General features: G+C 44.4%; 1 protein-coding gene and 1 long non-coding RNA gene across 3 annotated transcripts in view; one reads left to right on the plus strand and one right to left on the minus strand.

Annotated features, from left to right (window-relative positions):
- The window catches only part of NPEPPS (aminopeptidase puromycin sensitive), a 35,026-nt gene extending 14,847 nt beyond the window's left edge, over window positions 1-20,179 (plus strand). For both annotated transcript variants that reach the window (XM_066981442.1, XM_013200424.3), the window contains exons 3-23: window positions 702-779; window positions 2,155-2,276; window positions 3,185-3,292; window positions 4,245-4,445; window positions 4,915-5,011; window positions 5,117-5,150; window positions 6,594-6,708; window positions 8,991-9,155; window positions 9,548-9,652; window positions 10,025-10,085; window positions 10,876-10,985; window positions 11,704-11,767; window positions 12,176-12,315; window positions 13,877-14,011; window positions 15,191-15,410; window positions 16,006-16,148; window positions 16,741-16,797; window positions 17,288-17,395; window positions 17,617-17,772; window positions 17,874-17,921; window positions 19,758-20,179. In XM_066981442.1, coding sequence (XP_066837543.1) covers window positions 702-779; window positions 2,155-2,276; window positions 3,185-3,292; window positions 4,245-4,445; window positions 4,915-5,011; window positions 5,117-5,150; window positions 6,594-6,708; window positions 8,991-9,155; window positions 9,548-9,652; window positions 10,025-10,085; window positions 10,876-10,985; window positions 11,704-11,767; window positions 12,176-12,315; window positions 13,877-14,011; window positions 15,191-15,410; window positions 16,006-16,148; window positions 16,741-16,797; window positions 17,288-17,395; window positions 17,617-17,772; window positions 17,874-17,921; window positions 19,758-19,910 — 2,420 coding nt within the window. In that variant the 3' untranslated portion in view covers window positions 19,911-20,179. The remainder of the gene's footprint in view (window positions 1-701; window positions 780-2,154; window positions 2,277-3,184; window positions 3,293-4,244; window positions 4,446-4,914; window positions 5,012-5,116; window positions 5,151-6,593; window positions 6,709-8,990; window positions 9,156-9,547; window positions 9,653-10,024; window positions 10,086-10,875; window positions 10,986-11,703; window positions 11,768-12,175; window positions 12,316-13,876; window positions 14,012-15,190; window positions 15,411-16,005; window positions 16,149-16,740; window positions 16,798-17,287; window positions 17,396-17,616; window positions 17,773-17,873; window positions 17,922-19,757) is intronic.
- On the minus strand, window positions 12,315-15,309 carry LOC125180465 (uncharacterized). Its single transcript, XR_007159038.2, has 3 exons — window positions 15,170-15,309; window positions 14,987-15,096; window positions 12,315-12,747 (listed from the first exon to the last, which is right to left on the minus strand). It is a non-coding gene; the product is annotated as an uncharacterized lncRNA (long non-coding RNA).
- Window positions 20,180-24,538: the final 4,359 nt, after the last annotated feature.

The following is a 24,538-nucleotide window of genomic DNA, read 5'->3' on the forward strand; positions in this document are numbered from 1 at the left end:
TGCTGTGTAAATGCCGTACTGCTTAATATTTCAGTTGATTTTGGATGCCCTTGCTGAATGGTATACAAGCTCCAAGGTAGGTCCTTGGTTCTGAAGACAATTTTTAAATAAAACCAACATTGAGTTTTTCTTAGTGGTTAAAACCAAACGAAAACACCTTGCTGTGGCTGTTGGTGTGCTTTTCAAACTGAGACCCACAAATTACTTAAATCGTGAGCGTCCTGTTCAGAATAATTAGCGAGAATCCTGCCGCAGGGCTATAGTGGTTGTTTGCAGCTTTCTTGGTGTCGTGCAGGACGCTGCTCTTAGCACCAGCTGACAATCGGGCAGCACAGATTTCAGCACTCACGCAGCAGCAGGCGTCCCTCTGCCAGGTAGGAGGCAGCGCTGTGAAGGCGGTACGTGCCTCAGGGGTGGACGGAGCGTGGAGGTGGTGGTTTGAGGCTGTGGCTTCGTGCTCTGAAGTAAATGTGCTAAATTTAGTTGTCTGAAGCAAGGTAACATGAGGTACAACTCCAGCAATGGCTGGCGTTTCTTTGGCTGCTTGAAATTATCATTCTGGATTATTCAAAATCTCCTTTGATTTGGCCACTAACTGCAGCATGTTGTTGGGTTCAGCTGATTCAGTTCGTTTTAAGCGCTCAGGAGTTACCAAACACCCCTGGGTGTTATTTCAAACAAAGTCTGTTTCTCTCTTTCAGAGGTACACGCCACAGGGTTCAACTATCAAAATGAGGATGAGAAGGTTACCCTCTCCTTTCCCAGTACCCTTCAGAAAGGTAAGAGGTATTCAGGTGCTCTTGGCTTTTGACCACGTATTTAAGGAGTATTTAAGGCCCTGAGAAGCTGGGGCCGTAGCTCTGTCTTCTCTTCAGTCACTGGCTGGGAGCACGGTGCTCCCTCGGGGCTCTGCCCGCTGTAAGTCAGCAGGAGGCTGAAAGAGGGGCACTCTTAAATATTGGTTGTAAAAGTAGATTGAAGTTCATTCTGAAAGGAGTTTAAAGTTGGGCTTCCCTTTTCTAGTACAAATAATGTGTTTCAAGTAAGTGTCATAAAAAATTGCTGTTCTTCTGTCTGCCTAGGAAGCGCTTTGCTTATATTTGACTACTCAGTGCATGGGTAGCACCAGAATGGGCAGTGCAGGATAGCTCCTGACATAGGAAATCTTTCCTGCGAGGTTCCTTTGATATTAAAATCATTAAGACTAATGGGAAATGGAGGTGATAAAATCACTTTGACCGTGGGTCTCTGGAATTGAAGAGGTTGTTTCGTTAGTGGCGGCGCTTGCTTCTAACACCTGAAGTGACTCTATTTGCCTGCTCCTGGGCGTTAGGCTCACGAGCTATTTATGTCACATACTGATGATCTGTTCTCCTCTTACTGAGAAAGAGCTAATCTGAATTACCGCAGTGTGTTCCTAGGCATGAATGCACTAAATCTTTTGAAAGTACTGGTTTTTGCTCTACAGAGTTTGTGGACTGAAACTTAGCTCCTCAGTTTGAATAAAGCAGTTTTAGTTAATCTTTTCAAATACAAATGTAAAGATTCTAGGGTGATAAAACGTTAATGTTTCATTCTGTGTGATATTGGCATGCTGCCTTTCTGGTCAAGATCAGGTTTCCCCTTTTACGCTGAGACATCGAGGGCAGAATAAATCCTGAGACTAATTGACTTAGAAGCTTGAAGGCAGCCAGTGCTCCACTTTGGCCTTCGCAGTAGATTTCAGAGGATGCTATTACCACTTAGTAGCTATCCGATATTTTTTGCAAACTTTACTCGGAGGTAAGAGTTGCAGGATCAGAGTTTTCAAGTGGCTTAAAGTAGGTGTCTCCTGGTTGCTGTGTTGTATGTAGAGGAGGAGAATGAGCACTGCAGGAACCTCACAGGAATTTAACCGTCAAGTGCCAAAACACCATGATAGGGCTGGCTTTGCCTGCATTGTGATGTTTAGCTCTGCTGGAGCTTATTTTTACGTAAGGAGGGTGAAGGGTTTGAGGGAGGCTGGCAAAAAAGTCATGGGTGGAGATGAGTTAAGGAACATCTTACTGCAGAGGGGCAGTGGGCCAGCTGAGCAGCCTGGCCTGCAGGTCCAGACCAAATAAATGCGCTGTTTGGCACGTGCAAATAACAATGTCCCATCTGTTTCTGTTTCAGGGACAGGAACGCTAAAGATAGACTTTGTAGGGGAGCTGAATGATAAAATGAAAGGTTTTTACCGAAGTAAATATACTACCCCTACTGGAGACACACGCTATGCTGCTGTCACTCAGTTTGAGGTACGGGCTATATTTTTGTTTTCAGAGAATGTCATCCTTAGTATAGGATTTGTTCTTAAAAGCAGCAAAGGCCTCGTTTCCTAGCTTTAGCTCTACCCTCTGGGCAAACTTCAAAAATCCATTTTTTGCTTCCTGCCCTGAGTGTGGATGGATAACACTAAAGGTATCCTTTACATTGTGTCTTGAAGGTCAGTACATTCTGGGTCTGGCAACTTCCCCAGCCAGGGATCACGCTGATGTGTGATGCGTTGTATATATAAAATAGATGTTTTTAAACATTGCATCTATTTATTTAGAAGTGGTCAAACACATCTCTATAACTTGCCTTTGTGAAATATATTAATTTTTAATAGAACATTCAGATTTAATCTCAGCATCTTAATGACATCCAAAAATGTGAGCCAGATAATGCCTCAAACGTTATGTAAACCCTGGTCATAATGACAGAATTTTATACCATATTGTAATTTCATCTGCCTGGTTACATAAAAACTCAGAGTACTTACCTAATACAAATGGAACATTTCTTGGGTGCAGTATAGTGATAGAATATAAATAGGTGGTCTTGTGTGCACTGTCTGTGAACGCCTGGGTGCCCTCTCTGCTTTCACATGACTGAGCTTTGCTCCTGTCATGACTCTGCTAAATTTTACTCAGACTGTAGAATTCCATCAGAGCGCAAAGAGCATTAAAAAAAATAAATAATAATAATAAAAAAAAGGAAATAAGCTATCACAGTAACAAAACGCTCTAATGCAGGGGTCAAGGGGTATCAGTGAGGACACTCTACACCAGTGACTAGCCATCAAACATCCAACTTCTTGCCTGTAAAATATGCTGAATTTTTGTGCGTTCTTACTGCAACAGTATCTCGTGATTTATTTGGTTAATGTTCTTGTTTTCTTCAGGCTACTGATGCTCGCAGAGCTTTCCCTTGCTGGGATGAGCCTGCTATTAAGGCAACATTTGATATTTCATTGGTGGTTCCTAAAGACAGAGTAGCTTTGTCAAATATGGTAAGTTCTTAATGCACAAGCAAACTGTATTTTAAATAAAGCTATAATAAAGGCAGCTGACTGTTTGAAAGGTAATAATATGTTTTGGGACTTAGGAATATAGTCTATCTTGCTAGCTATTACTAAGCAGCTCTAAATTGAGATAACTCTTAAAAAGATATTGTTATTTCAGATGCTAACACAGAATCGAAACAGACCGTGCAAACCACAGCGGTGTGTGTTTCTTTTAAAAAAAAAAAGTCGTAGCATATGTCAGGCCACGTGCTGCTTGATTAAGAGTGACTGAAAAAAAAAAAAGCCTTTGCATGTTTATATAGCTGCTATAACTTGAGATAAATAAGCATGTTTTCTGCCCTAGAGAATTTCTGAGCAGAACTAGGGTAAAATGTGCAAGTAAAAGTACTTCTGTCACAAATACAAGTGGGCATTTTCAGGCTGCTATTTTAAATAGGGTACAAATATTTCTGGAAAAGAGCAAGTGAATTTTAAAGTAGATTTAAAAATATATATGTATTTAAGTTCTAGTAACACTAACCTTCATAGTTACCTGTAAAGTCTAGTTTTGCCCACTGACCATGTGGTTACAGGTTTTTTTTTTTTGGTATTTTAGTAAAAGTCTTGTGCCTTATTTGGAATTGGGTAATATCCTCGTTGGAGAACAGCAGCTGATAACTTGCATGTTCAGCTGCCTTTCCAGTAATAGAATATAATGTGTCTGTGTGTGTATGTGTGTATATATATATATATGTATGTATATATATAATAAAAGCACACCCCCGTATATGATGGGGCTTTTTGTAGCTAGGCAGGGACCTATGGTATAGTCTGTATTTTATAATCAGAGATCTTTCATGTTAAATGCGTGACTCTTAATGACGCAATAGTTAGTCGAATGTGTTGCATAATGCAGTTTCAGTGCCATGAGACTAACCGATTCTCTTTCGCGTTGAAGAACGTCATTGACCGCAAGCCGTACCCGGATGATGAAAATCTGGTGGAGGTGAAGTTTGCTCGCACCCCTATAATGTCGACATACCTGGTGGCATTTGTGGTGGGCGAATACGACTTCGTAGAGACCAGGTCCCTGGATGGCGTCTTAGTGCGTGTTTACACTCCCGTTGGCAAAGCAGAACAAGGAAAGTTTGCATTGGAGGTAAATGTGCTCAGGGTGATTTCGTTACTGCTGTCGCGACCTCCGACAGGCTGGACGTACCTCTCTCCTCTGCTCGGTCACGTAAATGTGCCCAAAGCTTGTGGGGGTGTTTTTCACTTTAATAGCTCAGGGAGGCTGGCCTCGATGTTAAACAAAATTTCACTTGTGGACAAACTCGTGTCTTTAATGACAAAAGTATGCATTTTACTTGAGTTGTTTTGATTCAATGGTGTAGACTTTCATCCGCAGACAAGGAGAAGTGCTGACGGGTTGGCTGCAGCCTGGGAGGAGAAGGGAAGGGGAGTCTTCCAAACCGCCGTGCTCTGGAAGCTGGGAATTCAGCTTCTGGAGGAAAGCTTGTGTCTGCTGTTTTCTTAGGCTACTTTCAGCCGTAAAGAAATTTTCAAGTTACACCAATTGTTCCAAGTTCACATAATATTTACTAAGTTTCCCCTCTTATCTCTTACAGGTTGCTGCTAAAACTCTGCCTTTTTATAAGGACTACTTCAATGTTCCTTACCCTCTTCCTAAAATTGATCTCATAGCTATTGCAGATTTTGCTGCTGGTAAAGTAACTCACTTTATTGATGAACTGTATTTTATTTGAATTATAAACATTTAGGAAGAGGTGTGTATCAATATCAATAAACCTTTGTATTTATTTTATAAAGGTGCCATGGAGAACTGGGGCCTTGTTACTTATAGGTATGCTGTTAAAATACTGTCTTTCCCCCTCTTTGTTCACTAATTCTTGGAAGTAACTGGATTAGTTTTAGGGAGCTGCTATCATCCCAAATAAGACTGAGTAAATACCTCCAGATCTTGCTTCAGTTTGGATAATTTTGACTTCTGCATAAGCGTGCATTATTATACTAATCTTAGGAAGGCAAGATTGAGCTAGCTATATGACTACTGTCCAAGGGTGTGAGGATTTTTAACTGTCTGGCAGCACTGCCTGTTCCACAAGAGAATTTTCTTGGCTGCTTTTTTTCCCCATAAAAGTTATGTACTTACTGACACAGCTGGAAGGGTTTCTTACTTTATGTTGTAGGCAAGTTGGTAAATTTAGCAACCACATTATAATCATGTAAATCAAAAATACTAACTTGCCTTCCTTTTCAGTTTTTTATGTTCATCTGATCAAGTTTTTGTACCTTTGCTCGATACTCTTACATTATCCGTGCTCATTGCTAGACTGATTTTCTTTCATTTTGTGCAAGATTGGACTTGCAAGCTTTGGACTTAAATCTGAAATCATTTGAATTTCTTCTGCTAAACTGTTGATTTGGCCTCAAAAAAACTGTAATGGAAATTTGAACCTAGGTTTAAAATCAGCTTCTTGTTGCAATTTGGATGAAACCTGATACTTTACTCCCTGTGGGGAAAAAAAAATATTTGTCTTGAATGAGCAGAATTTTTGGAAGCCTTTCTTAATTTTGCTGTTAAATTTTCCCCCCCTTGCACTCGGCTTGGCACGCTTGCTTTATCCCTTTGGGGACAGAAGGTCGGCATAATCCGCAGGCACCACGTCTGTTTTGAGGTGCCCGTTTTTCCCCTCTGAGTCGCAGCGGTCCAGAATCCTTTTTCTGGCTGACCCACCGTGTCCTGACCGCGACGGGGGTGTTGATAGCGCGAGGCCGTGTGCCTGACCTAGGGAGCACGTGCGTGTGTGCTGTGCGTGGAGAATCCCGTGCACCTGCAGCGGCGTGTGTAACACAGCCGGCCGTGCACTTGGAAGGGCTGGAGTTCCTCTGGGGCTGCGGGAGGCAGAGGAGGTTTGCTGTGCATACAGCTTGCAGTGCAAAGGGAGTTACAGTTAAGGTGAGATTTGCCCTCTCCTCCCCAAATCCCCCCTTCCTAGATTACGTAGGTGAGCTATTGCATAAATAAAGGGTAAACTTTCTTGTTCCTGCTTGGGTTTTTGCATTTGTCTTCTTGCATGCCGTGAGGAACTATTGCTCCAAAGCATTCCAATAACCATGGAATTTAACAAAACAATTTTGTGTCTAAACTGAAATAGCTCTTGTTTTTTCCAGTTGTACTGATCACTTTTTAGCTCGCTTAGGTAATTTAACCTACTTGTGATTGTGTTTTTTTTTCTCTAGGCATGTGCCACTCTGTTCAGTTATCTCTCTCTTTTAAATACAGGGAGACTGCATTGCTCATTGACCCCAAAAATTCCTGTTCTTCATCTCGCCAGTGGGTTGCTCTGGTTGTAGGACACGAACTTGCTCATCAGTGGTTTGGAAACCTTGTGACTATGGTACCTAACAGTTACAAGTTCTTCTAGTTTTCTTTGAAACGTGCTTCGTATCATGTGCTATTTAAAGTGTCCCTTAATAACACCTTGGGCATGTTATGTTATTTTTTTTAATTTATAACTAGTGCTTTATTATCACTCTCTTCTTCACCGCTGTGTTCTTTAAAAGTATTTTTAGACTTTCTCTGTGTGAAACGTTGTTCAGTTGTTTGAATACTGTTCTAGTTAGAGTTGTGCCGGTGTTCCATGCAAATGATTTTGGCTAGTCAGATTACTCAGAGGCAATAATCCAGTTTTCCTTTCAGGTAGGAATGATTCACTCATCAGGCTTTCATACCAAGGCATATCTGTGCCAGCTCAGCGTTGCAAATCACTCTAGTCCACTAGCTGAGAAGGTGCTCAGTAGTAACTTACGTGAATTGTTTCAGGTATATGGGAAGCCAGCTGTCTGAATGGTTTGATGTTTAAGTCATTTTAGTGGGAACAGAAGCATTATCTGAGGCAGCAAGACTGAAATCTGTAAATAAACTCCATTTAGTGCTAAAAACTGAAAGCTGTATCTGTCAGAGTTTCTGCTGTTAACAAATAGCGTCAGCTTACTCTGTTAATTAGATCTGACACTCCTTATCCCCAAACCCCACAAACAGATGCTTGAATCCAAATATTTCACAGGTTAGGAAGCTTCTTGTGTCGCTAGAAACCAGCGTGTTTGGCAAAAAAAGAACATCGCCTCTGGAGCCCCAGATCTGCATTGTTCTGGCTTTCAGGCTGCTTAAATGAAGTGTGAGTGGGTGGAAGAAAGCCACCAATATAAATATTAACGCTCAGCAGAGGTTCTCAAACTTCTTCACAGTGCTGTGCCTCTTAAAATCTAGTCAGCTGTGTTCTTCTTGTTTTGATAGCACAGGTAACTTCCATGTGAGAGCAATGCAGAGCAATTTCTCTTCTGTGGTGTAGCCGTGAAAAGTGAAAACAGACTTCAGTGTTACTTCCAAGTTTCTGGAAAGTCAGCTCTTTCTCCTCTTATAACCTGAGATGATTGCACCAGCCTCAGCATCACTGGTTTAGTTTGCCAGTACCAGGTCTTACTGGGCAGTACAATGTACCAATTCTTCTGCAGCAAATATAAATGAGATCAAAATACTTTCAGGGGAAGAAGTCGATTCTTGAGCAATTAGGTGGCAAGTGAGATGAGGGAGAAAAATGGGAGTGAAAAGATTTAGATGTCCAAACATCGCTTGAGAATCTGCTTTGCTGTTGCAGTAATCCTTTGGCACCAACCTTTGTATTAGAACCTTGTCCAGGAAATGGATGCAGTCAGAAATGTAAAAGAAAATGAGGTAGTCTTCGCTCTTAAAATAAAGCTGGGCTTATCTGCGTAGAGTTCCAGTAACAGCTTTCCTTACTGAAATTCCACTCTCCCTGGGGTAAAAGTCTCGTTCATCGTAGAAGCAGTAGTGCTTTGTAGAACAGCTTACTGGGTTGATGCTACGTCCTGTTTAGTTTATTTACTTAAGGGTCCATATCGTCATAGCTGCGCTCTTCTCAATTAAGCAGCACGCTTAGGTTTATACGATGGTAAGTGTGGTTATGAAAAGGGTGTTTTCGTCCTTGCTATCCATAGCTTGTTTCCTTATCTCTTCTGCTTCAGTTACATATCAGAAATGAAGGGAAAAAATTAAATGTCAATGTAACATTCACATTTTAAACGAAGCCCATCCTTGGCTGGGTGAAACCACTTTTAGCTATTCAGTAGATTTCAGGTTTCCATAGTCTGGAACACTTCTGGACTCCAGGTTTTCTACTGTATGTAAGTACATTCATTAGCAACAAATAAAAAATAGTTTTCTGCAGCTGATCTTATTCATTTTGAAGAAGACACTGTTGTGTTGCCCACAGTTCTGCTGCTTTGTGGAACCGTGGCCTTGCATATCACTGACTCAGCTTCCTAACCTAGATAACATTCGTAGCAGTCATTCATGACAGTTCCCTCAGTGGCTCTGCTCTGACCTCTAGTCTAGTCTGGGAATTTCACTTGTACCTGATGCAGTTCTCCATGCAGAATTCCTAGAGCTTCAGACAGGGGAAGACTCTGCTAATCACTGTTCTTGGGTTGCAGACTTCTTTATAGGGAGGAATTCGTGTTTACATCTATTACCTTTTTCTGATTTGTGCTACGCTAGGCTGTTAACAGCTTACCTTTTCTGCAAACCTCTTGTTGATTAAGTGATGTTCCTGGAATTTTGTTGTTGATTTTATTTTATTTTGCCTTCTCATCTTTCCAGGAATGGTGGACCCATCTTTGGCTGAATGAAGGATTTGCCTCCTGGATTGAGTACCTATGTGTAGATCACTGCTTCCCAGAGTACGATATCTGGACTCAATTTGTTTCTGCTGATTACACACGAGCTCAAGAGCTTGATGCCTTAGACAACAGCCATCCTATTGAAGTAAGATTTTTTCTTTGTTCTAGTCATCCCCCTTTTTTCTTGTCAGCCGGATGTGAGTTTTTTTTCCTCTTGAGAAAAGAGAACTGTGCAGTCATTCATAATGCAAAGGAAAATCTGAAGTTGCATTTACGCTTTGTGGCTTTTCCTTTGTTAGAACTAGTATTTCAAAAGTGAGGTTTGAGGGTTTGACGATGGCTTCTTCAGGAGTGTTCCTCCTCTACTGACTTGAAATGGCAAAGTGGGTGCAGAGATTCCACTAAGACAATTTGGGGATGGATATATGTGTGCTTTCTTCAAAGAGAAAAGTCAGCTCCTTAAGCAATAAAACAAGCAAAATCAAAATCTTGTGGCAATTAAAATTTTCTCACTGTTAATTACCCTATTTACCGCAGGTTAGTGTTGGCCATCCATCCGAAGTGGATGAAATATTCGATGCTATTTCTTACAGCAAGGGAGCGTCTGTAATCCGAATGCTACATGACTACATCGGTGATGAGGTAAAAAGATTGTTGTCAAAAACCTAAGTGTAGGTTGCCAAATCTTTTTACAGTAAAAAAAACCTTTCTACTATTAAATTTATGTATTTTATATTTTGAAGGATTTTCTCCAGTGTGGTTTCTGGGCTGTATTTGAACTTAGCTAGGAGAAATAAGATAGTTTTATTTCTGTATTTTCCCCACTATTTCAATACTAAAAGTTGGCTAACAAAAATGTTTTAAGCTATTCTTTCTAGTAGCATAGTTTAGGTCGGAGTTAGATGTGCATACTGATCCTAGGATTGTTTGGTTGATTCTTGAATATAAATGCAGTGCGGAGGGAGGTAGGGACGACATTCTGGTGCCATTACCTATTCAATTGTGTGTTCCCAGGACTTTCGGAAAGGAATGAATTTATATTTAACAAAGTTCCTGCAGAAGAATGCAGCTACAGGTAACTGATGATTATTATATGCTTAAGAAAACTGATTTCTGGAGACAAAATTTTTCTTGCTAAATTGATGGATTCTTACAAAGGTGGTTTTCCAACTGAGATAACTGAAATGCAAGGAAGTATTTGGCTTGTTTTTTATACACTGTGTCACCTACACAGCCAGAATTCAGCATCCTGTAGGGGTTCTGTATCTCAGGAGTGTGTGGATGAGGTAATCTGAAGGACCTGCATTTACCATTGACAAGCATATCTGTGTGATAATTTAATTTAGAAGTAGAGTATGGTGGTTTGCCATGTAAGCCTTTTGCAAGCTTCCTTTTGCAGTATTGATTGCGTGTATGATTGAACAGTTCAAAGTCTGGTCTAACATCTCACAGTGCTTTCTTTACTTAGACCTTTTTTGTGCATCGGTCACAAATGCGGAGGTGGAACATCGTGCTCTGTCAGCCTTTAACAGCCCATGTTGTTCAGTTGGCTCTTTGGCATAGTATGTGAACAACCTGAGGAAAAGATGCTTCTGTTTATCATTTTGAATATACAGTGTGTATTGATTACATTTTGTAGTTGTAATGGAGTTTTCTTCCTCCCTCTCCTCACCTGTGAATGCTTTAAACGAGTTCCTTTTTCTTGCCCATCATCAGTTACAATTTGACAAAAAGGCAGTCAAAAACACGAAGGGCAAACTGGAGTAATAACGTAGCCTCCCACCCTCCAGTGCCTGTGTGGTGTCTGTAGTCATGTCTGACACGTCAGGGCTCTGGGGGACCTCAGTCGGACTTTTCTTCTGCAGAGGACCTCTGGGAAAGCCTGGAAAAAGCTAGTGGTAAACCTATTGCTGCTGTGATGAATACGTGGACCAAACAAATGGGATTTCCGCTCATTTATGTGGAAGCTGAACAGGTAAATTGTATAGCAATTCCCTATATAATAACTCTGTTTTTCAGTACTTCAGATCAGATATTCTGCGTTTAGCTGTGTTTAAGATCAAATTCGGTAGTATCCAATCACTTAATAATAATAATAATAATAAAATAATAAGGAAATCACAGTGAATTGCTCTGTTTAGTGACAGAGCTGTTTCTAAAGGGAGGGGAGAGCAGCTCACTTGAGGAACCCAGTGGAAAGTGATAATGGAGTTTATCCACAAGCGCTCTGGATCACGTGCTGGGAGTTTGCTGACATCGCCCGTTTGCTCTTTGTGTGTGAAAAGGGGGGAGGAAGGGAATATTTGACTTAGGTCCCCTTGCAGCACAGTTTGCTTCTCACTCCAGTTTGATTATGCTTACTCTACAAGATTGCAGACTGAGGATTAGTGGCTAAAAACTGAGGTCAGACAAAAGTCTGACAAAAAAAAAATCAGTGGAGGGTTAGGGGTATGTATGTTTTAACAATAACAGTGATTAATAAACTGGAATGAATTCTTGTGGTTAGTTTCTATTTGTGGAGGAGAATGAAAGTTACTCCAAGTTTAAAAGTGCACAGAAATAAAGAGCGATATACAGAAGCTGAGATTAGATGCGCTGGTAATTCCTTTCTCCTTTCGTTACATGAATATTGAAATAAGTTGCAACTCTTTTGAAATCTGTTTTTTTTTTTAATTATTATATTTTATTTTTAGCAAGAAGAGGACAAAGTGTTGAAGTTAGTCCAGAAGAAATTCTGTGCCAGTGGACCATATACTGGTAAGATGAGTGCTAGGAGCAGGCGCGGAGTGTTTGGATGCTTTTGATGAATGCCTGAAACTGATGTCCAGTTTAAGGTCAATGCTGCTATCTGAGCTCTGTAAGCTGCTGGTTTTATAGTCGTGAATAAATAAAAATGCCTCGTATGGAAGTCAGCTCTGTTTTTAAGATACAAATTCTGCCTACCTCCTCTGCTTATGGAAATTAAAGTGTTTGGCTTCAAAGGTGATTTAGATTTTTGGCTTTGGAGTCTAGAACTGCTCTTTTCCTTCAGGTTTTTGTTAATTTAAATTTAAGCAGACTTACTTAAACTGCTGCTGAAACTTGTTTGAGCATCAGGCAGGTTTCTCAGTGTTTGCATACCTTTCTTCCTTAGGCCTTTTCGTTTTTTTTGGTTTCCTCTTTTAGGGGAGGATTTTCCTATGTGGATGGTCCCCATAAGTATTTGTACAAGTGATGACCCCACCTGTGCCAAAATGCAAATATTGATGGACAAACCAGAGCTGACCTTGGTTTTGAAAGATGTTAAACCAGACCAGTGGGTGAAGGTGAGTTGTCACAACGGAAGAGAACATATTCCTAGCAATAAGCTGGATTGTCACTGTAATGTGCCCCTGCATTTCAATTTCCTCTTCTCTTTTTTTCCTTGCAATCTTGTATTTCTTGTGGAGGGCCTTTCTGTGTTGCTGTTGGATATTGGCTGCTCTCTGTAATGCTTGCTTAGTGTGGTCCTTTCTCTCTTGGAAGTTTTGCTTCCAAGAGTAGTCCAGACGATGTAAACCGGAACGTTTTAGGAGTGCAAGCCCAGAAAAACAGAGCACCGTTAAGTAGAGGCAACTTTTGATTTGAAATGTGGTGGCTTTTTCAGTATCCTATGGCAACCACAGTTTAGTTCAAGTCCGTCCTGAGCAAAAATAGTCCTGTTTATCTTTCATTAAGTGTGAAGGTTTTCAATGGGCTATTACCAGGCGAGTACAAATCTGCAAGTGAAAAAATTCACTGTTGAGATCTGTTGCAGACACCAGTCAGAAACAGAATTTAAAAACTGAAAGACAGCAGCTGACTGGGATTATTGCCATATGAACTAATGAGGTTGAAGAATAATTGTTTCTAAGCTGGAGCTGTACTCCGAGAGGTGACTCCATGAAATAACAGTAAGGGTTAGTTTCTTTTTCATTCTAAATCAAACCTTTCCATTTAACTAACAGGAATATTGCAGCTGTCAGACCCGTGTATTCCCTTGTATCACCATATCTATCTGCTTCTCCCTGGTGATAGAGGGACATGTAATGAACAACCCCGAAACCCACCTGTCCAAACAAGACCGAAGATTGCTACTGCTGCCTGAGAAGGCAACAGTTCGGCTCAGTCCAAGGTGAATTTGTAGGACTGCTGCCTGCAAGGGTTGTCAGCCTGACGTTTTTAGTTAGTGCCATTGTCCTGAGGACTGGCAATTGGACTGACCAAAATTGTAGCACCAGCAAAAAGGGGGGTGACTTCCTGATGAGCTCAGCAATGTTTCTGGTTTATGTCTGGTACGGTTGTTCAACCAACCAAAATATTTGACTGCCTACACTGAAATACCAGCAGGTGGTAGCATGTAATCCATCAAACTTGCTGACCACGACTTGCTTTTATGCAGGGCAGAGGTACTTGTTCTCCTTTCTTAACTTTGATAGAGAACCATTTTCTTGAATTGAGCAAGTTGAGAGTGAGGTTACAAAAGTTAAGATTCTAGCACCAGCAGTCCCCTGCATTTTATCTTCCCAGTACATGACTACCCTTACTTCAGTTAGGGGTTACCCGTAGAAGTTTCTCTTCTCTCCTTGCTCCTAGCCTCTGTTTCCTCATGCCAGCTCCCTCTCATCTTCTGTCTCTCTTAGAGAGCAATCCTTATTTAAAATTTTAGCGTGCCCTCCCCCCCACCCCCACCCCTCCCTTTATTTTAAAATTTGGTTTAAATGACTGACTGACTTCTCTGAACTGCAGTACTTTGAGAAACGTCTCATGGTACAAAAACAAAACAAACAAAACACACACACAAACACCAAAACACCATTTCATTTTTGTTCCTTACTTCTAATTTTTTACTCTTTTGGTACATTTCAGTTAAACCTTGGAACAGTAGGGTTTTACCGTACCCAGTATAGCCCTGACATGCTGGAGAACTTAATACCAGCGATCAAAGACCTCTCCCTACCCCCTGTGGACAGACTTGGCCTGCAGAATGATCTTTTCTCTCTGGTAAGCAACCTTTGCTATTCTGTCTAATAATGAGAGCTATAGTAGCTGCAGAAAGCAGTGCTTGTCAGTCTCCATTTCTGGAGGCAAAGCGCCTTTGGGATTACCGCATACATTTAACTATTAATTAGCTCAACAAGTTCTAACTTGTATTACAAGACTTAAATCCTGTGGAAGCAGTCTGTCTATAACTCCCATTTTATCTGTAGGGATGTATTATTTTATAGTCTTATAAAATTAATTATTTTGAGAACTTGCTTTCTTTTAACTCCCAAAAATAAGGATATTTATAAATATATAGGATATAAAGGATAATAATAAGGATATAAAATAAGGATATTTTAATTACCCCCTCAAAGACTTTATCCAAGACTTTATCAGCACCATGCGTTTTACCCAGTAGGGCTTGTTAAAGAGAGGTGGCTGTTGGGGATTCCTACTGTTTAAAAGCAAGTTATTACCCCAAAAGCAGATGGTACTAGCTCTGAACAATTAATAACTGTACTATGTATTTCGAATTGCACTTTCTTATTCTTGCTGGTTAGCAAATATATATATGGAAGCTTTAAAAATGTGTTTTTGATACCCTGTCTCTCTAACTTGGAGATGCTCGCTGTAGGTATCATCAACTGTACTGAGCACAGAAGTGTTTTCATGATGCTCTGAATCATTTTGCTGGCAGAGGTGGAAAGGCAGTACTACTTGTACTGTTTCACGAGTAGCAAGAAACAAAAATGATTTCTGCAGTTTTACACTCTCGATTTAATGAAGAACAAAAATGAAGCCTCTAAATCTTCACAGTTTTTAGTTAAAATAAGATTTTGGTGGGTGTAGTATCTGGCTGAGAATAACTCTGTAGGTTTGTTATCTCTTGCCAGCATTGGCTGCAGTTTTGTTAAGTCACTTAATCTTGCTGTCTGCTTCCTGTTTGCAAAATGTGCTTATAATTACATAGCTGTCTCCTTGTGAAGTGCTTACCTGTGTATGAGAAGCATGGTGTGCCCTGAGCAGACAGCTAAGGTACTCTGACCAGTGTCAGCTCACCTTGGCAGAACCTCACAGGAGAATTGGTGTGCAGGCTGTGCAAACTGAACAGAAAAGACTGTTAAATAAGGCAATGAGCTATTAAACATCTTAATTCTCTTTGGAAGTAAAACTAACCTGTGTCTTTTCCTCTCCCAGGCCCGAGCTGGAATCATTAGCACTGTAGAGGTTCTAAAAGTCATGGAAGCTTTTGTCAATGAGCCCAATTACACCGTGTGGAGCGATCTCAGCTGTAACCTGGAGATTCTCTCAACTCTCTTATCCCACACAGACTTCTATGAGGAAATCCAGGTGTTCGTGAAAGATGTATTCTCACCGATAGGGGAGAGACTGGGATGGGACCCCAAACCTGGAGAGGGTAGGAAAACTTACACTGTGGGATCCAATGGTGGTTTTGAAATGCTTCTGTGTAACTAAGCCATCGAGACTTTGGGAAGGGCAGAAAAGGAAGGAAGAGGAAGGTCTGAAGTAGGCATTTGGGGGTATTTTTATACTTAAACAGCCAAACCCCAAAACAATCCTCTTTTTCTCAAGTGCAAGCTAAAATCGTGAAACTTTTCCCTACCTGGTCACTGATTGAGTGAAAATTCTCTGCTTGTTAGACTATAGGGATGGGAAGCCACATACATGCATGCTTACTTGTCGTAGTTAGTTCTGTTGTAGACTCAAATGGTTATTACTACTAGCCTAGCTCAGATTACAGGCATAGCCTGTTGTATTTGCTCCAGAATTTTCTTCTCCTGACCCTCTTGCCGTAGGAAAATCAATGCATTCTTCCATTGGCACCAATGAGAGTGGGAAAAGTCCTAGTTTCTTTAGGTATCCCCAAGCATGTGGAAGGATTATTATACAGCTCTGCCCTGATCAGTCTACATGGAATTAAAGAATTACATTCATTAATTTAATTGCTGAATTGTCTCCAAATAATTGTATTTTATCCTGCTACTCATTAGGTCATCTTGACGCCCTTCTCAGAGGTCTGGTCTTGGGCAAACTAGGAAAAGCTGGGCACAAGGCAACATTAGAAGAAGCCAGACGCCGATTTAAGGACCATGTGGAAGGAAAACAAGTTCTCTCAGCTGATCTGAGGAGTCCTGTAGGTTATCGTAAATTTTGATTCCCATGTTTTGCGCACATTTACTGATGCAGAACTGTGGTCTCTAGGTGGTGTTGATTTTGGGGGCTGGGAGACTGTTCAAGTGCAGTGCTGAACCTGAGCTGACTTCTATTCATTTTCATTTGTTTATGACAACCTTACATCCTCCAGTTTTAAAAGCAATGTGGGAAATTGTGCAGGGATCCTTGAAGAGCACTACAGGTGTCAACTTGGCCTCACTGAGCACAAAGTCCAGCTGTGGTGGACATGGATTGGGTATATATGAAGTACTTGCTAGCTATTGCATGGTACAAAGATTCCTTGTTCTGTTGTTTTGCTGTAGTTGAAATTACCCAAATTATGCTGCAACTGAGGAGGAGGCCAAGCAGTTGATGAGTCTTTAAAATTCAGTGTTAAAACGAAAGGTGTTGGTGCAGGTATCTTCCAGATCTGTTCGCCTGTCAGAAATCTAGCCTAAATACGTAGAAACTGATAGTTGTTGTAGAGCCCTTTCATCCCTTCTATCAGCTTTGCTTTGCATTTCTAAAAGCGTGATTTGTGAGGGACTTCCCTTGTTTATGCTCTCTCTTAGGTATATGTAACAATTTTGAAGCATGGAGATAGTACTACTTTAGACACCATGCTAAAGGTGAGTGCACACCCTTTTGTTAACACTGCCAGCTTATGCAATGAAAAGCTAAATATTCTACCCCACAAGTTCGTCTTAAGACGTAGTTTATCTGCAGACAGGCCCAGTCGGATGTTTTACAGATGATGTGAACGCTAGGACTCGATTGCAGTTTTCCTTGGTCCTTGTGTAGCGTGAAATTGCCACCTAGTGGATTGTTGCATCTCATTTTAGGATTATTTTTCATTGCTCAGAGGCACGGTTCTACTTGACCTTATATAAACGGCAGTGAAGATCAGTTTATTACTATTGGTACTTTCTGCTGATGGATGTGTAATGAGGTCTGTAATGTAGATAGCTGCAGGATTATTCACGAACATCTTCCATTTGTTCACGTACTACGGTTGAAGACTAATCTGGAAGCTGTAGTGTATACAGCAACTTCAGTAGTGCTAGGTGAGAGGAAGTCATTTAATACCATGCGCTAACATTGTTCGCTCTGCCTTTGAAGCTTCACAAGCAAGCAGACATGCAGGAGGAGAAGAACCGAATTGAGCGCGTTCTTGGCGCCATCTCCCAACCAGAACTGATTCAAAAAGTTCTCACCTTTGCACTTTCAGTAAGTTATTGGAAAAACCTGTTGTTTCCTTACATAGAGCACTGTACTCATGTAATGAAGAGAAGGAAGAATAGTTTCAGCAATTAAGTCTGATTTGTATCTTAAAGTTTGTGGGGGGAAAAAAAAACACTATCCTGGATCTTCAACGTAGAAATGTATAAAGCCAACATGCTGTATTTGTTGGAACAATATTGAGTATTTGTCCCCATTCTCTCATTCAGGAAGAGGTACGTCCCCAGGACACAGTATCTGTTATTGGTGGAGTAGCTGGAGGCAGCAAGCAGGGGAGAAAAGCTGCTTGGAAATTTGTAAGGGACAACTGGGAGGAACTTTATAATCGATACCAAGGTGGATTCTTGATATCCCGACTAATAAAGGTATGTGTGGCTATGAGGAAAGTCCTGTTCGTATAGCAGACCAAAACTAAGTTATATCTGAAATGTTAACTGCCTACCCTTGGTTGTTTTTTTTCCTTCAGCTAACAGTGGATGGATTTGCAAATGATAAAATGGCCGCAGAAGTTAAGGTAAGAATTTTACTTAAATAGATCATTAACTTCATCTGTGACAGATGTGGCATGCTCTGGACTGTAAGCACCTAATGGAAGAGCCATGAGTTCCGTGTGCTTTTTGGTTTTGAACTGAACAGAAGCTCTGCCTCTGACTCTATTGACTGTTGTGTACTCCCTGAATCGTATTGCTTTCGTTTGAGTTACTCTATTGAAATGTCTTAAATTAGTATCTTCACAGACTAATATGCAACTTTTAATGATTCATATTTCATTAGTCTTACTCATTTAAATTTTTATAAAATGCAGCAGAGTTTGTGGCATGGGTTTTGAGACTCCTTGAAAGATAGCCTTTAAAGATAACTGTGGTAAATTCCATAGTTGTTACTGCTTCTGTAGTAAGCCGAGGCTTACACCACCACTTTGTTCCTCCTCAGACTGACACGGCGCATGTTGTGCTGACTGCAGTAGCACACGGTGGCTCTTAGAGGAATTAACGTGTTAAAAATTAGCTAAATTCCATATTGTAATTCCAAGTTTTGTCGTCATTTGTGCTGTGTATGAAGAGCAAGGCTTTGACACAAGACAGACTCACGTGTCTGCAGAAAGCCTGTCGTGAAGTTGGTGGCCCAAGGTGATGTGATGTCACTCATGGACTCGAGCATCCCCTCAGACTTGGGAGTGTAGGCACTGGTCTTGGTAGCATTTTAAGGATGTGTGGGAGTTTTATTTGTTCTTTGCCTGCAGTTTTACAGGGGCTCCTTCTTGGAAGAGAAAACTTTAAAATGTGGCCCTTGATTATCACTTTGCCATTAGGAAAATGTTCAGGAAGAATTCATGTTTCAAAGATATTCTGAGCCACAAGCTTTGTCTGTCTTTTGTCATCTAGTGATCCCTTCCCTTAGAAAAGATTTAGTAGCACAAGTGATTTTACAGGGAAACCTTGCACTATAATTCATTTTGTTCTAAAAAAACACTTTGCAAAACATTTACCAGAGCAACTTCCCATAACTAAATCATAACTAGTTTCCAAGAGAACTTCCTGAGACATGGTATACCTAGGTTTTTTTTGCTGGAATGCTTACTGTGCCCGAGTCTCCGTGTCACCCTGTGCCGTACGTTAGTGTAAGGGGATCTGCTAGATACAGGGAAGGTATGCTGAAGCGGAGATGAAGGATGACTCCCTGCTGTGCCAGCTTATTCCACCCTTTAACCAGTTGCACAGTGCAGAGTCACAGAAGCCTCTGGTGCACTTTCTTCAGCCCGAGCTATTTGCAGGTGATCGATGCTGTTGATTCTGGAGGAAGAAACCTGAGAACATCCAGCAAAACTCTGAGAGCTGCTGGTGCCTGGAGGTCATAATGCAGTTTGGACAGAGGCCTCCTTCAGTCCTGAGAAATCTGATCTCTAGACAAATGCTTTTGCAAAATGGCCTGAGGCTTCAGTTAGTGTCTTCTTCCAAGTGTCCAGAAATACACACTTGATTTGCTGCTCATTTGTTGCCTCCCAATGAGGGACTGAAATCATCATTCAAGTGCCGCTTGCTGTCCCCGGCAGCGAGGTCAGGACAGACAGGAGGCAGCGTTTGGGCTGGTTTGTAGAAATGCTGCCGTGGCTTTCCTCTAGCAGAGAGATGGAAGCATTTTGCTGTTCCCGGTCTGTACCTGGGATTATTGTCTTGCAAACTCAGCAAGCGCTCTGCAGATTTTTCAGTCTATGAAGCTGGTGGGAGCAGATACGAGCACAGAGAAGCGTAGTTTGTTTCTGTACAAACCAGGGAATCTGGGGACTTAAAATATAACCTTGTCTGTGGCTGTTTACACCCTTATGGACGGTTGTGTGCTTTTTGTACAGGCCTTCTTTGAGAGCCACCCAGCTCCATCGGCAGAACGCACTGTCCAGCAGTGCTGTGAAAATATTCTGCTGAATGCAGCTTGGCTGAAGCGGGACGCCGAGAACATCCACCAATATTTTCTGCAGCGCAAGGCCCCCCCAGCCATGGTGTGAATCTGTGCATGCCACTGCTGCAGTCCTGCTGCCTCATCGCGGGGAGAGGGAGGAGCTACCCAACAGCTGATTCATATGCCAAGAATTCGGAGTCTTTTTCTCAAACGGATGGGGATTGGACAATGAATGTAGTTAACTGGTTCCTGCTCACACTCCAGAATTAAATTCTATTAAAATTATCAGCAATTCAACAAAAAGAGAAAAAAGAAAAAAAGAAATCTGTAAATATGATAGTAATAAAATAGAGCATAACAAAACTGTGAAACTTCCTCAAGCCTTGTCAGTGGTTAAAATATTTAACGCCCTCCCCCTCCTGACACCCTTATTGACAGATGTTCTGTTTTTTACACCCTCCCCCAGCCCTCCCCCCAAAAAGAAGAAACCAGCGGTTTCTAGGTCAGTGGAATTTTGTGGAGAGCCTGGGGCAGCAACGGGGCAATGCCTCTGAGGGCGTTGTGTGGAACAGGTCCCTCGGCAGGGCAGGTGGCTGGCGTGACGGAGGGTCTGCGCGTCATTCTGTGCGAGGTTCTGGGGAGATGTTCCCGCAGTCCCCCCCAATCCAAGGAGTAGGTTTCCCTCCCTTTTGTGTTACCTCTCAGCAAAAAGAAAAATGTTCTGTCGCTCTTCGGTTTTCTCCTCGGTTTCACTCGCTGATGTCCTTCTTAGAGATAATGGAGTTGTAAGGAAACATCTTTCATAGCCACATTAAATAAGAGAACGATTCATGCAATATTTTTTTTTCCTTACTAAATTGCACCCTCAAAATGCATGCAAATGAGGAGATAAGTACTGTGTGACTGGTTCTCCTGGCTGCTGTTAGGGCAGGGCTCTTCTCTTCAAGACACCGTTACTTGTCTAAAAGATCCAGCTTGTTCAATCTCCTCATGGCCGTAGCAACACTAGCTTTTTGTTCCTTTCTGTGATGTTGATGGTAATTTGATTCAGAAGCCTTAAATTAGTGATGACTGGCGTGATGATGAAGTCTAAGCTGTGTGCCATCATTTACTTCACAAAGCAGCGTGGTCTACTAACCAGGCACAACACCCTCTAATACAAAGGTTGAGCTCCATTTTTTTTCTTTAACAGGAATTCGTATTTGGTGTGGCTTAACTGTATTTCAGAAGGTCATCAGACTAACTGTCAGACTGCTTCCCTGAAACATTTTTGTGCTATTGTTTAAAAAAAAAAAATTAAAACAGTTGGCGTTAATAAAAATGTCAATGTGAAATTCCTGTCCTCCCCTCGTGTTCTGTTTGAAGCCCGGGAGCGTCGCAGCTTTCCAGGGACGTAAATCGGAGGCGGCAGCAGTGCTCACCTGCCGACGGCATCTTTAGCAGCCCGAGGAAGCCCTGGTCTCGGCCCTTTCCTCTCCTGCTCTCAGCGCTAGGTCTTAGGGCAGCTGAAGGAGCGCGACAGCAAGGAGATCTGTGTGACCTTGACAAAGGTTGTACCTGAGCGCTCAGGAACTAGCCGGGACGGAATTTGTGAAGGTAAAAGGTGGAAAAGCAAAAATTAAATTAGCAAATTTGTACAAAACGCCTGAAAAGCTGAGGGGGCGTGCAACCAGGTTTGGGCAGAGGCTGCTGACGGAACCAGGGTGAGCCCGGGCAGGCGCCGCAGCGCTCCGGAGCGGTACCGCGGTGGCCGGGATCCCCAGGGCTAGCGTGGCTGCGTGGCCAGAGCCAGCCCGGGATCCTTTTTGTCCTGAGTCACTTCTGCTAAGTTTACTGATGGTTTTTCCAGCTGTCAGCACTGCGGCGCCAATACAATTTCAGAAGAGTAAGCTGGTTTCTCTTCTGCTTCTTGCACATTGACAAAATAACATGCAAAGCTGTGATTCTGGCATGACTGGTGATGTATGAGAGAAGTACTGCGGCTGCGAGTTGAGGTGGTTTTGTTTTGACTTTAAACAATGCAAATGACATGCAAGCAGTTGAAGGAAAGTGACAAAAATAACGAGCTTGTGGTCAGTGAGCAAACTGAATGGTCTCGGACAACTGCCTGGGCCTCGTCTCTTCTGCGTGCAAAGAAAGTAATTTTAGTTTTCATGGAAGTAAGTCTGGGATTTGTCCACTTAGATGAAATGTTGTATAAGAACGTCTTATAAGAAACAGGAAATGTTTCTTCACTAGAGACAAACTGAGGGACAGGGTCAGCACAAGAATAGCAAAAGGCATTGAGGATGAGGAAAGGGATGGAAGAGGCAGAGCTGCAGCTGCAGCAAACGCGATGACGAGCGAGGGCATTGCCCCTACGAATGAACTGCGTTCCCCGGGGCTGTTCGGGGCGCGGTGTCCCGGCACACGGCCGGGGTACCCACCTACATGGAAACTGGCTTTGAACAAGGGCCCCGCTGTACCTACTCAAGTTAGACGTGTTTAAAGAAATTGATGCATTCTTTCTCCACTCTTGGACACTTCCGCTAATTTCTGCGTCAATTTTGTGACACAATTGTCTCACATTATGTGACACAACGTCAATATTGGTCTGACCGCGCGTGGATGGATGCAGCCGGTTGTGAGTTGGGTTTTGTCTGGGGAGCTGCCTGCCAGCCCTGCCAACGCTGCCCTTCTGGCATTTCGTTTTCATTGCTCCACTGCCAGCCTCCTCCTTGGGCTGATGGCATGGGCTCATTAACCTTTCTTTTACAGGGACCCAAACTGGGAAAGAAAAACGAGGCTCTTTCAACTCTGAACACCCTTGGAACATTCTACCTAAGCCAGGAAGGCCAGGTGAGTGCCTGTGCTCAGCCTTGTGTAAGTCGCTGATCTCTGCCGGCTGCCCAAACTGGATTTCGTCACCCGTCCGGTAGGAAAACGCATCCCGCGTGTCCAGCACGTAAAGCAGCCTCGGGGCTGTTCCAGCCGAGTGAGTGAACGCTCAGATCTGCCACGCTGCTGCAGCTCAGCACCGGGGATGCCGAGCACGAGGCCGCCTTCGATGCCGCCGCTGCGGACGGGCTGCGCCTGCTGCGTGTGGCGTCCCCCCCGCGCTGCCACCTTCGTGTCCACCTCCTGCTGGGGGCCTGCGCTGGCCTCCCGCACCCGGCGCCGTTCGGCTCCGTTTGATTTGCAGGAGCTCCCCAGAGGTTCCCGTGGCGCTCCAGGCTCTGGGTACGCGCCCATCACAGACCATTCCCGTCCCTCGAGGTTTCTCGGTGTAGGATTTTCTGAGAAACCTGAAGGCACCGGAGGGAACCTGCCCACCCGGCCCTGGTTCTGGTGGTGCCACCCGTGGAGGCACCGGCACCGTCCCCGCAGCTGTTCCGAGGGCAGCACGTCGCAGCAGTTCTCTCCTGGTGGCTGCAGGCACTTCATGGGAGTGGGGGCTGACACAGAATCCCAGAACCCTCCAGGTTGGAAGAGACCCCCGAGATCACCCTGTCCAACCTCTGTACCTAGGTACACTACCAAGTCCTCCACTAAACCGCATCACCGAGCTCTACGTCTGAACGTCTTTTAACCACCTCCAGGGGTGGTGCCTCAGCCACTTCCCTGGGCAGCCCATCCCAGCGCCTAACGACCCTTTCGGTAAAGTTCTTCCCAATATCAATATCCAACCTAAACCTCCCCTGGCGCAGCTCCAGCCCATTCCCCCTCGTCCTGTCACCGGGCACGCGGGGGCGCAGACCGACCCCCACCTCGCTGCGGCCTCCTTTGAGGCACCCGAGGCCCCGCAATGCGAGCACCAAGGGGCCCGGTTATGGCGAAGAGCCGTGCGTATGAGGCATATCCCCGCGGTACCTGCCCCAAGCTCACGGCCGCAGCCCCCCCCCGACTGCACAGCGGGGTTGGGGGCCCCCATCGCTGCCCGGGCCGGACGGGTGCAGCCCCCCCCCCCCGACCCCCCTCTGGGTGTGGGGGCTCTGCCCCGGGGCTGGGGCAGGCCCGTGCCCGGTCGAGCCCCGCAGCGACCGGGAGCTGCCCCAGGCTCTGCCCGGTCCCGTCCCGGGGGGGGAGCAGCTGCCAGAGCCCCGATTTCACCGGATTTCACCCCAAAAGCTGCTGGGGGGGTTCCCGGGGAGCTGCGGGGCGGGGTGGGCGATGCCGGGGCCGGTGGCTCCGCGCCGAGCCCGCCCCTCCCGGGGCCGCCCGCACGTGGCGCTGCCGGCCCGGCACTTCCGCCCCGCACCGGGAAGCGGCGGCCCCGCCCGGTCCCGGTCCCGGTCCCGGTCCCCCCCCCCGGTCCCTGCCCCCCCCCCGGGCCCCCCCCCCCCGCGGCGCGGCCCCCACGTGGCCGCCCCCTCCCCCCCCCCCCCCCCCCCGCACCGCCGCTGCCGGGGCGCCCTTCTGCGGCGCCGCCCAATCAGCGCGCGCGCCGCCGGAAGCCCCGCCCCCTCTTTTCCTCCCCGCCGCCCGCCAATGGCCGGCCCCTTGCCCGAACGAACCAATCGCGACGCGCGCCGCCGGCGGGCGCCAGCCAATGAGCGGCGCGGCTCGGGGCGGCGGGCAGCGCCTGGTATCCCTCCGCCGCCCGCCCCGCTCGGTGTGCGCGCGCGCGCCCGCCCCGCTCGCGCGGCCCTTTTCTCCCTCCGCCGCCGCCGCCCGCAGCAGCCGGAGCCGCGCCGCCGCCGCCGCCCCCGCCCCGCCACCCCCCGGAGGCCCCGCGCGGGACCCCCCCCCCCCCCC

The sequence above is a fragment of the Anser cygnoides genome, chromosome 22 (assembly GCF_040182565.1).
Source record: "Anser cygnoides isolate HZ-2024a breed goose chromosome 22, Taihu_goose_T2T_genome, whole genome shotgun sequence".
NCBI classification, from domain to species: domain Eukaryota; kingdom Metazoa; phylum Chordata; class Aves; order Anseriformes; family Anatidae; genus Anser; species Anser cygnoides.